Here is a 17995-nt window from a genome sequence, read left to right on the forward strand (position 1 = left end):
ATTAATCTCTAAATTCATAATTTTTAAAAATCTTCTCATTTGAAAAAATAGCCAGTAATGATTAAAAAATAATAATAAAGTGGGGTCCAAAACAAAACAATTCTGTCTCCATTCCTCTTCTACTTTAGCTAAGGCATCAATAAATAGGTTTGGCTCTCACTTGCTCATTTCATACTAAAAGTATATCATCTATATACATCACATATCTTTCCTAGAATACTTAGCAAGAATTAAAAGTGATGATTTTAGAAGGGCTGGCTCTGGAAATAACAAATCCACTACCTTTAACATACCTACCTCTTCAGTCTGAGGAAGGTCACACAATGAAGGCAGAAGTTAAATTAGAGTGATGGGGAGCGGTGCAGGGGAGGGAAATCTATAATATTGTCCCTTGAGGCTTAGAGAATTTATATACTAATAAGCTTTTGTCATCTATCATATTAATTGTTGAAAGAATAAAAAAGTTTATCCACAGAATATTAATCACAGTTTAATATTTTATAAAGTATTAATTTTAATGTACTGGGGTGTTTATTAAATAAGTAAACAAAGTGGATATATTTATCATTATTATAAAACATATACCTAGCTATATATTGCATTATTACCTGAAGTTATGACTTTTTCAACTCTTCAAAATTGTTTTTATCTTTAAAGCTCACTTCTAACGTGAAGTCCCAGTTCTCTAGGCCTGTGTTAATCTCTAGGGGTGAATTAATAGCTTTATAACTATGAGAAGTATAATTAGATCAGTGATCTAAAGCAATAAATATTCTAAGCCTGTTATAAACAAGTTTCATGCAATAAAATGATGATCTCTTGGGCCCATTTCAAAGCACTGGGAAAATCGCTCCACCTAACTACATCTAACAAAATTTATATTAGCAACCTATGAAATACGCAGTATTATAGCCACTTTATAGATGAGGAATATGAAGTTTAGCAAGGTTAAGCAATTTGTCCAGGGTCACTGAGCTGCAAAGTGGCAGAACTGAGATTACACCACAGATTGATCTGACTCCAAAGTCCACATTTTAACTCATACAGTTATACCATCTTTATGTAAAAACTCTATTAAAGTTTACTAACCAAAATCTATTTTTAAGTGGTCAAAAGACAGGTTGGAGGTGATCACTTCAACTCTGTTAACATAATAAAAGGAATTAGTTCTACAGTGTGATATATAAGGTAAAATTACATGTATCAATACTGTGCTTCTATGAAGTTATGTTACTAAAACTGTGAGCACTACAGTCCTCTAGCACCACTGATCTTTTCAGGAATTATAATTTCTAGCAGTAAACTTATGAATAGTTCAGTGAGGTTACACCAATGCTTAAAGAGAGGAGAACCCACACAAGCACAAAGAAATGCAGACTACTTCACCTCACCTAATCAGATCCCAAGAGTTGGAAAATGACTACAGAAGAGCTCTGAGCTTTTAATAATTATACTTTGCATAGGTCCTTCTTCAATCACCACCTCTACTAGGAATAGAGAAAAACAGTATATTAGGAGGTGAAAAGTTTGCAAACTGCAGATAGACAAATTGTACCTACTCTGATTTATCATTCATGGTGACAAAATATTTCTATATTGCTTACTTAAAATAAATCATTCATCAAATACATTAAAAGTGCTGATGAAATTCTCATCTGCATTTTAACACATTTTACAGTGCATTAACATGCCATAGATATACATATGAAAAATTTTTTAATTCTTTCATTTAGTGAGAAATTATTTGTTGATCCATTCCCAATCACAATTTTAACAGGACTTTTAAAAAGGCAGGGTTTGGTTAACTAAATGCAATCCAGTTTGACCCTCTAAAACAAAGGTATCTAATAAACAGTTAGACACTATGTATCTTGAGACCGGGCTTCTGGAATATTTCCAAATACTGAAATAGAAAAAAACATATACACACTTGCTCTGGGAGTAAAGGGCAGCACTTGAGTATCTAAGCAAAGGCAAACATAACTGAAAAGAGAATAATATCACCCTAATATTACACTAGACCCCCTAAGATTGGACAATCCACAATGGAGAGGTTGAGGAGTATTTCAATTGGCTGGCATGATCTATCCAAGGTCGGTTTTTTCCTTGGAAAGCAAAGAAGCATGGGAGAAGCAATCAGAATAAAGAGAAAACAAAACTGGAGAGATGAGCAGAGAAGGAGCAGCTGATCAAAGGCAGCAGAGGAGACTGAGGCTGTGAGCTACAGACACAGACAGTCCAGCTCTACCATCTACACCTGAACAGTCCCTAAAGGCACAGGCAGGAGGTACACTGGTAAAGACAGGTAACACCTGTGTACTAATATGCAGCCCTGAGGCTTAAGGCATTTGAACAGGAACAGTTAACACCTTATGTACAATCAACTATAGCAGGCTGTGCAATGTTTACACATGAAAAATACTGCAGAATGAAAAATATTTATGAGGCACCCTTCAGTAGAGATTTCGATCCTAATTGTAGTATAAAGTGTGTTGGAGAGAGCAGATGTAAACCATTAACTACAAACTATAAATTCCCCCTCTGGAAAATCTTATGTATCAATCACACTTCTCCCACCCTTCTTTACCCTCATCTCTCTCTCTCTGAAAATCTAAATTCAAACTTTAAGCTCCTAAACATACTATACCACCTCCTCTCCATGAAAAGAGAGTGCTTGGAGGGAGGGAGGGAGAGAGGAAAAGAGGAAGGGAAGGAGAAGGCAATTTCAGAGTGTTCTATGAAGACTGATAACACGCAGAACCTCATAATTTCACCTAATTCCAAAAACAGGGTAAAACAGGGCTGAACCTTTTGGAGACTAGGGCTGTAAGATGATTATAGAATGATTCAAGACCATTCTCGTGGATCTTGGAAGAGAAGTATGTGACCCTTCCCTCCAGTGCTCTAGTAACACCACTCAGCTCTACATCATGAGCTGGCTTTTCCTACTTACTCTAGTTTCTTCTCCCATAATTTTAGTTTGCACATGGCTTATCACAGCCTCTCCAACCTTGACTCTCCCTCTGCACCCCTACAGCCAGTAGTGTGTTTGGTAAATACTAAAAACTCCCACCAGAGCCGCCCATAATACCTCTGATACCATGGGAAGAGATGTGCAGTAACACACTACTATATGTATTTTCACATACATATATAATAGACATAAACTCAGGAGCACAGATAGTAGCAAAATGCAGAAAAGGAATCGAGTGATTGATTTTGAGAATGCTTTATCTTTGCTTTCAATATAATTTTATACAACTTATGTTTTTAATAATAGCTGTGTTTAATAACTGATTTGCAAAATTCCTGAAACTTTAACAACTGATTTTTAAACAAATGAGTACCATCCAGCTCCAGTGCATCCCTACAAATCCTTTCAGCTGATGTTCCCACTCCTAATCGGAAATTCTTTCCTTTTTTTTCTTAATTCAAATCAGGAATGATTCTTTTGGCTCTATTCAACTTTTTAAGTCACAGAAATCATAGATTGCTGACCAGCTTATGAATCGGTTCCTTTGGTTGAGGTGCTCTCCCTGCCCTGGATGCCTATGGCTTGTCGGGGAGGGTGAGATCAGGTGATATAAAACATGGGCAGTTTAGCAGCGTAGGCAAGTGAGACCCAAGCTAACTTAGAAAAGTTCATCAGCCCTACGATCATTCCAACTTCAGTCCTTACAGAAGGAAGCTTACAGAGGAGCTTACTCTAATGATAATAAATTATCAAGAATGGGCTCAATTGCATTTGGAATACTATGTTCAAGATGCATAAGCAGGAAAGCATCAGCTGGTGTACTCCGCATCAGCCTTGTGTTATGCCTTCCTGAAATGCAGAGACTGGAAAACAAAAAAAATTATTTTCCTGAACCCCTTACAGCTAATATTCTGGACGCAAATTTGGTTCTACCTTTAAGACACAGGGTACAAGATATGGAAGGGAGAAGTGAAACACAGCCCCATAGGCCTGCAGCTTTTAGCTGCATTCAGCTTGCAAACAAGTCCATGGACATATCAGTGTCCAGTTCTAAGCTTCGAGGGTGTTAGGAAACAGCAGTAGAAGCAACGGTGGCCAAATTCAGCATGCCAACACCTAGTTACTAATTCATGGGCATAAGGGTAAGTCGTCATAACAATGGCCAGATTCTGCACTCCAGACTGCAAGCAGTTGCAGTGACTGCTGTGATCCCTTCGACCCCTGTAATCACAACTATAGAAGTATTTTCTTGAACTCCATGATTTCAGCGGCAATGTTCTGATTCCCACTTCCTGATTGTGACAGAGGTGGCAGCTCTCCAGGCAGAGTGATCTAAGATGCTCTGGAAGTCATTCTCAGAGGCTCAGCCTGGAGCTCAACCTAAAGCCTACCCTCCAGCCCTATCAAAGATTTCCTAAACAACTAATTCCTGGTGTCATATTCTTTCCTGTTACTTGTACTGAACCCTGGCTGATCCTGCAAAAGAGTGCAAGGCAGATTGATTATAGAAAGATTTTTCATGTCACGAGTCATGCTGTTCTTTCATAGAAAGACAAAGAACCCTAGCAAGGCTTCCACCATACCTGGGTTAGTCCTACCTAATCAATACACAAGTTCCCCTAGAAACTGCCCCTCTCTGCTGCAGCCAGCTCTATGAGGCCTCTGCCAAAGACATCTACCTGAACTGTATGTGGCAGGAACACAGACCCTGTTTTCAGTTATGTTACTTAGTCCACACTCATTTCAACCAGACAAGCTTGGGGACCCCAAACCAAGTGCCCTCGACGGTTCATCTACCACACTTTCCCTACTCCTAAAACTAATCTTGCCCCACTGCATTCCCTAGTCAGTCAGGAGGGAAAAATAATAAAAGCACAGGTGACTTTAATTCAGACCCAAAGCTTCACCCACCCAGAGAGGGACAAGAAACAGCAATTAGTCTACCACACAGCAGCAACTCTTCAGAAGAAGTTTACCAGGGAGAAAAAAAATTAAGAATCTTTTTTGATTGGAAAAATAATTTTTCAATGTCAAACAACTAATAAGAACAGATACTTAAATATCCAAATGTTATACTGACTATATGGGTATTTAAACCTGAACCATAAACCCTACCATTATGTAAGAGTAAAAGCATCCTGAAAGTCTGTGGCATATAATATTAGAGGTACTCTTGTGCTCCAACTTCTGGGTTACTACTTCTCTAGCCACACTTACACATGCCAACAGTCTAACAAACTGAATCTAGCATATTCTCCTTAATTCCAAAATAATGCAGATTTCACAGAGACAAAATACATTTAACAAATTCTTTTTTCACTAATTTTCTAAATAAACATTTATGCCCGAAACGAAAACAATAAAAGGAACTAGACAACCTAGGTTGCAGTCCCAGCTTTGTCATGTTCTTGCTATGACTTCTGAGCAAAACTGCCTGCCTTTGCAAAATCTCAACTGATCTGCAGACTAAAGGGATTGGTTGGATTGCCATGGTCCCACTCAGTTGAGTGACTGATTCTAAGCCTAAATAGAAAACGTTAACAGTTAAAGGAAAAATAAGTGGAGCCAATACTCTACAACTTGCTTCAACTGCCTTTGCAAAGGAACCACCTTACTATGCAGTACCTGAAGCCTGGAAAAAGAGAGGCCTACTTGAAAACAGTTATTCTATCCACCTTGGCTACATTTTATTTCAATAAAGCACACATTTGAAAAAAGACCCCTAATTCCAAAATATATCCACTTCTATTTTCACCAAAATATTTTCTCAGCTACCTGTCTTAAGATAAATTATGGTGGAAAAAATTATAAATAGCTTCCTGGTGAGTGAATTATAAAGCAAGTGGACAGGAAACACAAAAAGAAGGTATTTCTAGTATCTAGCATATGATTTTCACAAGTATATTCATCCTAAAAGTTTCTAGGTTTTTTTTACACATAACTGCTGAAAATATTATCTTGCAAATGTAGCAAGAATTAAAACTAACTTTCCTTTTGATTAGTAATTCTTAACCACACTGCCACAAACTTTTAGAAACAGAAGGAAGCAATGAAGCTTTTAAGAATTTGCCCAATTCTTTACTGCATGTATCTGCTCAGTTCAGATTTATGAGGTTTTTCCTCTTAATAGAGAAAGAATTAAGACATAAATTTTAGATATATGAATTAATATTCTATCTAGACAGTAAAGAAGGACTCAAAGTTGGTTCAGTTCATAGTCCTGTGAGTCCGTATGTCCTCTGGCATGTTATTCTCCCTGAGCTTCAGTCTTCCCTTGTGTAAAAAGAAAATGATAATACCTAACAAATGGCAAAGAGTAATATGTAAATTTCTTTACAGGAAGATTTTTATGCCAACATGTAGGCACACATCATTATAAACCAAGTGAGATGGCTGTACAATGTGCTGGCACATGGCTGTTACTCAATAAATGTCAGCTAGTAATATCATGACAAATCCCCAAACCAAAAATATTCCCATTGGATTTGGAGTAAGGCTGTCTGAATTTAGGATTGCCACCAAAGGCTGAAGTGTCAACTCATCAGCATTACGTTGTGACAGAGCTCTAGTTAGCAAATCTAACTCTATTCAAAGGAAATTAAATTTTTCATTAGCAGGGCATTCCAACTTAAATCAAACATTGAATTTAGTGAATAAAATCATTAGCTAAAATCAATAATATTTTGACAAAGAGTTCTTCTGCCAAAAGCTTGAGTTAAGACATAGTTCTGTGAGCAGAAGTATGGAATACTTCTTATTTTAATATATTTAAAGGCTTAATTATTCAATATATGGAATTAAAATTACTTCTGGAAGCAGTAATTTTCCAACTTTAGTCTAAAGTCCTCCCAAGGGGGCATAAACTAATCCAAAACTAAAAAGTCCTTGCTATGATTCTTACTGGCAAATCACACTCAATTCCCTGGACGTTCATTTTTATAGGCAATAAGTGTATTTACCAATACACTTATTGGTAAATTTTAATATTCACTAAAGATCCAGCAACCAGACAACACTTGATAAAACTGCAAAACTACTGTGCACGACATATATAAACTAAAAGTTGATATTAAAATTATTGCTTTATGGCAATAAAGCTGAAGACATCAATATAATGAAAAGAACATAAAAAGAGAGTGAAATGACACTGAGAGCAACCCCTTCCCTTTATTTCAACTGTCTACCTCTACTGCAAATGCCTCTGCTCCCCAACTGGAAACTGAAAAAACAAAGGTGGTCAGATTTTATTCTACAATGCCTGCCAAATAACTATTCTGTTGACTAAATAGATACCACAATTCACATTTAAGTGGTGATTCAAAGTTAAAAATCAGTGAAACAATTTCTTTAGGCACAAATTCTAAAAGATCATGGTTAAAAGTAGTAATAAGGGGTCCTTAGAAATAATACAGTAATGATGTTGACTCAATTTCTGTTTAAGGACCACTGATTTAAAAACAAACCTTGGAAAGCAATTAGTATAGAATTTCATTTTCAAAATGTTAGACTATTAAGCCTTAAAAAGTAGATTGCTGGGCGGGCCGCGGTGGCTCAGTGGCAGAGTTCTCACCTGCCATGCCGGAGGCCTGGGTTCGATTCCCTGAGCCTGCCCATACCAAAAAAAAAATAGATTATTTAACTAGACTAACAATCATTTTCCTAATGATAAAGATAAGTAAATAATCCTACAAATTATTCCAGCTACCTAAGAACAAGCAGCACTGAATGAAAGAATTTTGCCTGGATGCAAAATTTTCAAATAAAATTGAAGACAAATTACTCAGTTTTGGGCTAAATTTTTTAAAAAGATAGTTTTATGACAATTATGCACTACTTTTAATAGAAGAGATTAAATGTTTTAAAAGAGACCATTTCCTATAGTGTTGCCTCCCCAGCATCCCATCCTTTGAGGAACTGCCCCTCCCTTACCCCCTGGGGCTCTGATACACTTATTGATCACACAAGTAGACTCTTCATCCTGGCCTGGTCAGTCATGGTACCCCACTGCCCTCTCCCCACAGTATTTGGTCCAAGAGATGCACACAGGGCCAAAGTCCTTGCATGAAATTTTATACTGGACTCCAGGAAAAAGATGAGAAGCCTTAAGGATTTTGTGATTTAAGGGGGAAGTGGAGGCTCAGAACCACCTTTCCTGCTACAGTAAGAGAGCCTGGCTGAAACGGAAGCCAAGCTGGAGGAAAATCCAGCCAAGTAATAGTCCCAATGACCATCACTAAAGAATGTGAATTAAGCTGATATATGCCTGGATTTTCATACACATAAACTAATAAATTTCTTCTCAACTAAAATTAATCTCAGTAGAGTATGTGTCACTTGCTATAGAAAGTATCCTTATAAATATAGAAATTAACACGTTATTAAGATTTGTTTTCTTTCCTCCTGAAATCTAAGTTACACATCACAAAATACCTGCTGCAAACTGGACAGCTATACCTAAAGAGTAGTATTTCTCCAGCACTATTCCATTAAAGTGGGGTTTTTTAAATTATTTTATTGGGGGGAAATTTAGTTCCAAAAATAAAATATTAATAAAATACTTTGTTTCTCTCCCTTTTTACTATTTGCATTTCATAAACTGCGTTTGTTAAATATCACGATACATAGTAAAATCCCATTTTTACATTAATATGTAATTCTCAGTCAGAACAGTGAGATATAGGGTAGCTTCTCACAGACTTCTCCGAAACAAGAAAAATAGTTACCGGATGTTTAAAGTTATCTGCAAGAAACAGCAGAGAGGCTACAATGCCAGAAAGCTTTAATTAAGTAGTCAGTTACTGCTCATATTGCATATCCAAGATGATAAGGGAAGCCTCTGAATAGAAAAGATCCTAATAATTAATAAATTTGAAGTAAAATTTCTTTCCAATTCCCATTCCATAATAGAAAAACAAAACTCAAATAGATTATGGCAGAAAGCTTAACCCTTTATATTTCTAAGTCTTTAAAACAACATCTCTAGTATAAGTGTTATTAAAACAAAGTACCCTAAAATCTATAAGCACAGTCTTGTTCTCTCTTAGAAGATATTTAGTTGTGTCACCGATCAAACTATGATCTTCAAAGCCCATGCGTTCCCAGCCATGCTGGGATGACTGAAATTAGAGGGAAGAACCTGTTCCTCCGAACCACTGAGATGCAGCTGAGTAACGACATCAGGATCAAACTGCTGGGGCTACAGGAAAAATGGAGACAGAATGGTGTCATCTCATCCCTTTTCACTGAAAGCCAATCAGCTGTGACTATAACAAAAGAGTCAGGATGAGGTGGGAATATATTTTCAGTTCCCTTTTAACTAGGCTAGCAAATTACATTTTCCCATAAAATTGAGTAGGTTTCCAAGTAACTGAAGAAAGCCTATAAAGCATACAATACTCATCATATTACAATACGAGTTGAATAAGGTTGAAAGCAGAAACTTTCAGAAAAAAAATTCAAGTTCCAATTAAAAAAAAATTACAGGTTTCTCAATATTGTAAAAATTCAGAAATGGATAGCACAATACTACCTAACTGTAATACAATAATGTTAGAACACTAAATGAAGCTGAACGTGAGAATGATAGAGGCAGGAGGGCTGGGGGCACAAAGGAAATCAGAAGGAAAGATAGACGATAAAGACTGAGATGGTATAATCTAGGAATGCCTAGAATGTATAATGATAGTGACTAAATGTACAAATTTAAAAATGTTTTGCATGAGGTAGAACAAAGGAATGTCAATAATGCAGGGTGTTGAAAATAGATGGTAATCATTTTAAAACTTTAACTTACATATGAGACTAAAGCAAAAAACAGTGTATTTTGGTACAAAAATTTATATTTCAATTAGTGCATTTCCTAATATAACTTACGTGGACAGGCTAACTGAACACCATAATTACATGGAACCTTGAGTAGGGCATAAGATTTTATAGGTTAGTACAGAGTGATGCCTTGATAAATCTCAGAAGGATTTGAACAGTGAATAAAAAAGTGTTTGCAAAGTCCCCTTGGGGGAATGGTGAGAAAGGGGGAAAATTCACTTCCCCAAGTGGAGAATTCTTGGTATTCTCACAAGCAGTGGGGACAACCAAAACAACAGGCTGAGCCCCCAGTCTTGGGGTTTGTTCATATGAACTTAACCCTGCAAAGGATAGGCTAAGCCTACTTCAAATTAGGCCTAAGAGTCATCCCCAAGAGAACCTCTTTTGTTGCTCAGATGTGGCTCTCTCTCAGCCAACACAATAAGCAAACTCACTGCCCTCCCCCTCTCTACGTGGGACATGACTCCCAGGGGTGTAAACCTTCCTGGCAACGTGGGACAGAAATCCTAGAATGAGCTGGGACTCATCACTAAGGGATCAAGAAAACCTCCCCAACTGAAAGGGGGAAGAGAGAAATGAGACAAAACCAAGTACAAATGGCTGAGAGATTTCAAACAGAGTTGAGAGGTTACCCTGGAGGCTATTCTTACACGTTAAATACATATCACCTGTTTAGTTAAGGCATAACAGAGAGGCTGGAGGGAAATCCCTGAAACTGTAGCACTGTGTCCCAGTAGCCATGTTTCTTGAAGATGACTGTATAATGAAACAGCTTTCGCAATGTGACAGTGTGAATGTGAAAACCTTGTGTCTGATGCTTCTTTTATCTACCTTATAGACAGATAAGTAAAACATATGGATTAAAAATAAATAAATAATAGGGGGAACAAATGTTAAAATAAATTTAGTAGATTGAAATGCTAGTAATCAATGAAAGGGAGGGGTAAGGGGTATGGTACGTACGAATTTTTTTCTGTTTTCTTTTTATTTCTTTTTCTGAATTGATGCAAATGTTCTAAGAAATGATCATGATGATGATGAATATACAACTATGTGATAAAAAAGATGTTCATATTGCATATTGATTGGTTTTATTAATAAAAATTTTTAAAAATTATAGGAAACAATTGATAATGGAACAACCCAAACATGTGAACAATTAATATGATTTTCCCTTTATTTTCCAATTATTCTATAGTACTGTGGGTTTCATGTTTTCATATAAAATAAAGTGATCTTACAAAAAAAAAAAAGAAAAAAATTGAGCTGAACTATACCGTAGACCTTTGTTGTTGAACATTCTTGCCCTTTGTTTATCTCCTCCTCTGCTTCTTGGCTGTTACTGAAACAATCCTAATTCCACTCAACCAAAATCTGTCCATCTTTCAAAGCCAGAGTAAAGTTCAAAATTCTTAAGAATTCCCTCTAACCAAGTCAGAAAAATAAGGGGAAGGGGCAAAGGCCCTACCAAGACAAAAAAAAAGAATGTAACTTTTCTTACACCAAATGTACACATTTAACTTCTGCCAAGTCACTATGCGTATCCAGATGAAGATAATTTCTTAAAATTAAAAGGAGAGGCTGGAGGGAACTGCCTGAAAATGTAGAACTGTGTTCAGTAGCCACGTTTCTTGAGGATGATTGAATAATGATACAGCTGTCACTGTGTGATTGTGAAAACTTTGTGTCTGATGCTCCTTTTATCTACCTTGTCAACAAAGGAGTAGAACATATGGAATAAAAATAAATAATAGGGGGAACAAATGCTAAAATAAATGTAGTTTGAAATGCTAGTGATCAATGAAAGCAAGGGGGGACGGGTATGGTAGGTATAATCTTTTTTTTTTTTCCCTGTGTTCGTTTTATTTCTTTTTCTATTGTCTTTTTATTTCTTTTTCTGAATTAATGCAAATGTTCTAAGAAATGATGAATATGCAACTAAGTGATGATATTGTAAATTACTGATTACGTATGTTGTTTTGTTTATTTTTTTAATTAATAAATAAATTGAAAAAAAAGGGTAGGAGAAAAAAAAAGATAATTCTTTTTTTTTAACAAAGCAAAGTCTTTGATACAAGCAAGCTACTTCAGCTGAGGCTGAACCAAAAAACAGCTACTGGTTCCAACACAGATGGAAAAGTGGAATGTACAACTCATCTTAAAAATGGTACAATACCATATTCTATGTGCAATTTAACAGCTTTTTAAAAAATATTTTTGTTTATATTTGATTTTCCCCTTTTTTTGTACTGATTGAGAACCTAGTTTTCCACAATCACTTTTTAGAATAGCACGCCATGCAACCAATTAATTAGTCTAGTTTTCACCAAAATTCATATTCAAATTTACCTAAACATTTTTAAATATTTGGAGAAAAGCAAAAAAGGGAAAACGCTTGTTTCAGGAATTGCTTACCAAGGAATCACTAAACTCCCACTGAACTGTGAGCTTTTTGACAGCAAAGACCATTTCTAACTCATTTTCATATTCCCAGTACTAGCTCAGGACTGGCAATGGTGGATGCACCACTAAAGGTCTGTTGAGGCAATGAATGCGTGCCAGCTAAAGTATGAGTAACAGAAGTTTTTGTTTTCTCTTTGTAAAGTAAAATAAGCACCTTTTCTTGGAAAACAGTTTGAAAATAATGTTTATTCTCCTACAAGAAGAGAACCAAAAGATCTCTCTTTCCCCATAAATAAGGCTCTCTCAACACCAACCTCCAAGCTACTGAATATCTCACCCTTAGCAACAGTTTAAATTAAAAGCATTCATTCCTGCTATCAAAATGTGGTATTTCAAGGGAATTATTTCTCAAATTTTCAGAAAAAAATTTTTAATTAATTAAAGATGACATGGTTCTCGTCTCCATTACCAAATGCTTGACCTTAGTAAAATCAAAACCAAAAACTAACCTGAAATTGACAGAGTATGAATTTGGTACATAAGATTGAAGTGGTTCATAAAGATGCTAATTCTCCTACAACACACTCTACCTGCCCATAAAATTTCCCTAGAAGTTATGTAGTAAAGGAGCTATATGAAACAAATCACCTGAAAAAATCATGCACCGACTTGATAAGTCAGATACTTGAACAAATTTAGAAGATTTGTTTTACCAACAATTTTGATAAATGAGAGACCAGGAAAAAAAAAATCCCTGAAATCATCTCTCATAAGAGATCTTATAAAGTGTACCCTACCCCAGGATCCCAGAGGAAAAACAATTTATATTCCTGAAGAACACAGAGCACGTTCCATGAAAAGCAATTCTGGCAATAAACTGAATAAAATAAAGGATAATCTGAAAATTGAAAGGGCCAAATGTTAAGTTTATGTTTGGACCATTATGATAATAAGAAAATAAAGAATTTTTTTAAAAACCTCAAAGTAGGAAATAAAATTTTACAGAACTATAAATTTTAAGAAGTTGTAAGGGCTGGATCAAGAAAGCAACCAAAGCGATACACCAGAAAGATGAACAAAATTAAATAGATGTGAGCTGTCTGGATATAGCACTCAAACAAAATGATGGATGGAAAATAATTTTTTTTAAATGATATAAGTCACACAGTAAGAGTCACCAAATTTAAGTAAATTGGAGGTATAAGTCCATTATTCATATGAATTGAAGGTGTTAATGAGTGTCAGAACTGAATCCTTGAGAAACACCAACTTGAGACAAAAAAAAAGCACCAAAATTTGAAAAAACAGAAAAGTTTCAAATTGAAGGTTTATCAAAATTGGATGCTATTTTCTTTAACAAGGGGGCTGCCTCACTGAATCCTTAGTTTCTATAGTTTAAAAAAGGTAAGGAGGAATTTATTGCACTACAAACCTAGGAGGCTAGCAATGAACTCTAACTTCCCTCATCCTTCTTTCCTTCTGAAAATATTAAAATCACCTAAACAAAAGTCCCAAATTACCCACCAAGCCAAAAGAACAAATAAATCCAAGAGTTGAGAAAAAGGGTGCATAGTTATTCATTATTTATATAACATAAATCCCCTTACCTAAAGCACCCAGCAGCCTTTCATTACCAAAAGGGAATGTATTTCTAGGAATGTGTTCATTTGAACAAAATTCCCCTACAAACTGATGTTCCAAAGAGCCAGTGATGAAGATTTTTACTTATATTTAATTAGTTACTACACAAAATTTGTTTCAAATTAGTTTTTGCTTAAGTGAACTACAATACTGTTCCTTATGATTTTCATCCCTAGGGTAGTTGGAAAAAAAGGCGTGCATAATAATGCAGGAGACAATGATTTCACATATATTGTATCAGTATTTCATAACCTCCAGAATAAAATCCACATAATTGACCACCACTGAAATATGTGTTTAAAGGCATATGAAGAAGTGAATATTTATATACCCCATAATACTCCAAAATTAAGTAATTATATTATTAATCAGAATAGAAATTGTTTAAGAATATACTTTGAAGTAACATCAAAGAGACCAATCCTGGTGGCAGGATTGTATCATGAAATAATTTCACCAGGGGTCCAAAGTTCAACTTCCTTCATTCCTGGGAATTCAAGTGACAACAACTCTGTACAGAAAAATAAATGACAGGGTGCTCATTAAGAAGCAGCTTACTAGGTGGGCCAAGCATCGGGTAAAACCCAAAATGCTCCTAGAAGGAGGAACAGTACTGACTGTTAAGTGTTACGTTAACAATGAAAGGATTCCATAACTCATAAAGGAAAAGCCGAGGAGTAGGAACCTTATTTTAAAGAATTATTTTCAATGAAGCTAAAGAAAGACACTGCCAGAAAGAATCTTCATTAAGCCATGTAGTTGGTGGTGCTGGCTTTGACTGGGCTCCTCCTAGCATCTACTAGTTGAAAAGACGAAAGCTAGGGAGAATCAGTGCTGCCGCAGCCATATGCCACAGCCCAGCTCACCCTTCCACCACAGACTTTGTCAGAAGACAAAATGAGATCATTGCCCTCTAATATTACATCTCAGAGAAATGGTTAAATTTTGCGCTTTCTCTGTGCTAGTCTTTAAATAACATGTTATGAATATACTTTCAGAAAGTTACTAGTCAAGACAAGAAACAGTGCTAAGTATACTTTACAACACTTTATCCAATTGAAAAATCCATTTATCTCACAAATTTTATACAAAAGGAAAAAACAATGTACAAGGCAAACTCCCTTTAAAATTCCCTTATTCTGTATTTTCATCCTTTTCAAAATAAATCAAAATAGTATGGAATCTTTGTCTCCCGTGGAGATAAGATTTATGCTGTTTTTAATCACTACCAAAGTTCTACAAATAAAGCCTCATGTTCATTATGCAAAAACCTTGCTATTCTATAATAAATATTACTTATAAGCAAAGCCATTTAAAGTAATGCCTAACATGACACTATTAAGAAACTAAGAAGACTTTTTTAAAAGAGATTAAAATCTTTAAATTACAACTTGCCTAGAAACAAGAGTATTAATCTCAGATGACACAGACATAGTGGCATTCTTTTGAAATTACTGAAGTAGAATATATCTTTAAAAAATAAGTGTAGTGTTCAGAACTCTTATTATTAATGATTACAAAATGTACTGCACCATTAATTAAAATTATTTTATTTTGGTTAAACATTTAAAGGTGTCTGTAGTTATCAAGCAGACAAGATTGTATTATTATAAAAATGTCAATTACATTCTAGGGCATCAGATGTTTATTCAACACAGTTAATTAATATGGAATACACTCTGAACCCTGAATTTTTTCTTGAATTTGATATAAAGGTTGGAAAATTTTTTAACATGCAGACCAGACTAATGTTAAAGATACCTCTCCCCAGCGTTCTACAGGAATCACAATAATTTGAGAATACATCAGCTTCCTTATCAATCAACTTTAAAACTATTTTTGAAAATAACAGTTATACTTTTATCGGCGCCTCAAATGATCAAACCAAAATACAAAGCAGTGACGGAGATATTCTCATTATTTCCTTACTCATGGGTTGAACTAGACTAGTAGGTAATGTATATAAAGTATTTTGCATTTTACAGAAAATGCCTGACTGTTTAAATTATCACCCCCCCAAAGCTTTTCCTATACCATTCATATAAGGCTCTAAAAGTTTAAGAAAGAATTTTCAAATTCAAAAAAACAATACAAAAAAAGGATGCTTAAAGTCTGCCAAACTTTTAAAAATTAACAATTTTTTCAACTCTCACATAAACCTACAATAGATTTAAAAGAATATGATGGAATAGACGATATCAGGAAAATCTTAATTTAAGATAGTTAAGGCTGTGTGAGTGTGGGTGTGTATATATATCCACAATACACCCAGAGATGAATTATTGCACCACAAACCACCAGTTCCAATCAAGCCTAAGGACTGTTAAAGATATACATCCAGAGTGAGGTGCTGAGAAAGAAGACAATGAGGGAGATAACATACTACATTTTTCTAGCATTTTGCAGTGATGGGATGGCTTGATTTGTAGCACGTCGTCATAATTAAGCAGCCCCTTATATTTTGATGCACCGTATGTATATTCAATAGAGCACATTCAGAAAAAAAAATTTTAATCATAATCCTCTTTCCCACAAACATCTCAAAATAAAAGCACATTCTACCAACGCTGAAAACGACCAACAATGCTGTTGACAACAAAATACATAAGACTACTACATAGTATCAGGTAGCTCTGATCGCAATCTGATCAATGCTTTAAAATTGGCAAGCATGCGAATGCTTTACAACTGGCAAGCATGCCATAAACGTAACGGGCTTTGCAGCAGATTTTACTAGCATAAACGACACCAGGGGAACAGAGGCTTTTTTTACTCACCCTTTCAACAAAATCCCGTAAAATCAAGATTTACAAACGCTTTCACTCAGCTAGGCATCTATGTCTTCCTTTAAAACCCAGACTCTATTCAACAGCCTCCTGCAAGAACACCACTCTACCACACACCGCATATATTACACTCATCGGCATCCAGACACCTGGACTGGTTCAGCTCCGAGATGTTCAGCTCCGAGACGATGCAAGAGACACTGAAGCAGTTAAGACCTCCCAGATACACTAGGTGGTAACCCTGGCACCAAGTGCCTCAGTAGTAAAGACTCTGTCCTCTGTTACAAGATGCGTAAGACTCCCGAAGAAAATGCTACTATCATGAGGACATTTCCACCAAGCAGAGCAGAAAGGGGTTGGCTTCCTCTAGCCGAAAACTCCGAGGTGGGAGACGGGGCTACAAATTTAAGAAACCTAGCTTCTGGTCGCAATTCTGTGACAGCTTGCAGAGAGCAGCTCTGCCAAGTCAGAGCTCAGTTTTCCTATCGGCAAAATGGGAATCGCCACCAGCAGCGCCCCTCCCCCGCGCCGGAGACTCAGGCACACACGAAAGGTCTAAGATGACCCGAAACAAGAAAAAGCTGTGGGGAGGTGCTCGGCTCCCAGGACGCCCACCCCGCAGCCGCACCCCCCTCCTCGCCACAGAAAGGCAGGGCAAGTGTACCTGGCTTCACAGTCTTGAGACGGACGGGCTCGCGGAAGTGGCGGATGACAGCCAGGGTGTCCCGGTTGGTGAGTCCGCTGACAGGCGTCCCGTTCACCTCCAGCAGCACATCCCCCGGGCTGGGCGCCTTGCCCGAGACGACGCAGCAGGTGCCCCCGCCCGGCTCCTCGCGAAGCCGCCCCAGGTAGGGGAACTCTCCGCGCTCCGCACCGCCGCGGATCTCGGCGCCGAAGTCGCCCGGGGGCCCGGCCCAGGACACGGCGCACTCCTGCACCTTGCTGAGCCAGTGCTTCTTCTTCTTCAGCGTCTTCGACATCCCGAACCCCGCTGCACCATAGGGGAGACCCCGCGCGGGCGGCGTGGGCGCCGCTCCGGCCCCTTCTCAGCCTGGGGGCCCCACGCGGCCCGAGCAGCCGGGCGAGGGGGGGGCCTCGCCGCTCCGGCCACCCCCGACCGCAGCCCGCTAGGGGCCCGGCGGCTCCAAGCCCCGAGACGCCCCTCGGACGCCCCTCCTGGCCGCGCTCCCCCGGGCTGACCCGACTCCGCAAGGGCCCCCTCGGACTAGGCTGAAGAAAGGAGAAGGGAATTGTTCCCGGGCGGCTCCAGAAGGGGTTTCGGGCGGGGTCACTGCCGACGGCTGGCCCCCGGGCTCGGCGCCCGAGCGGCGGGAAAGGCTGAGGCGAGGGGGGCGGGGAGGTGAGA

At 37.5% G+C, this 17995-nt stretch overlaps 1 protein-coding gene across 5 annotated transcripts in view; it reads right to left on the reverse strand.

Annotated features, from left to right (window-relative positions):
- MAGI3 (membrane associated guanylate kinase, WW and PDZ domain containing 3) overlaps window positions 1-17676 on the reverse strand; it is a 321693-nt gene extending 304017 nt beyond the window's left edge. For 2 of the 5 annotated variants that reach the window (XM_077119814.1, XM_077119818.1), the window contains exon 1: window positions 17294-17675. In XM_077119814.1, the coding sequence (XP_076975929.1) occupies window positions 17294-17609 (316 nt within the window). In that variant the 5' untranslated portion in view covers window positions 17610-17675. Of the gene's footprint in view, window positions 1-17293 lie in introns of all 5 variants that reach the window. The other 3 variants (XM_077119815.1, XM_077119816.1, XM_077119817.1) reach the window with 3 other exon arrangements.
- Between the last annotated feature and the right edge of the window lie 319 nt (window positions 17677-17995).

Source organism: Tamandua tetradactyla, chromosome 11, assembly GCF_023851605.1.
Source record: "Tamandua tetradactyla isolate mTamTet1 chromosome 11, mTamTet1.pri, whole genome shotgun sequence".
Taxonomy (NCBI): Eukaryota; Metazoa; Chordata; class Mammalia; order Pilosa; family Myrmecophagidae; genus Tamandua; species Tamandua tetradactyla.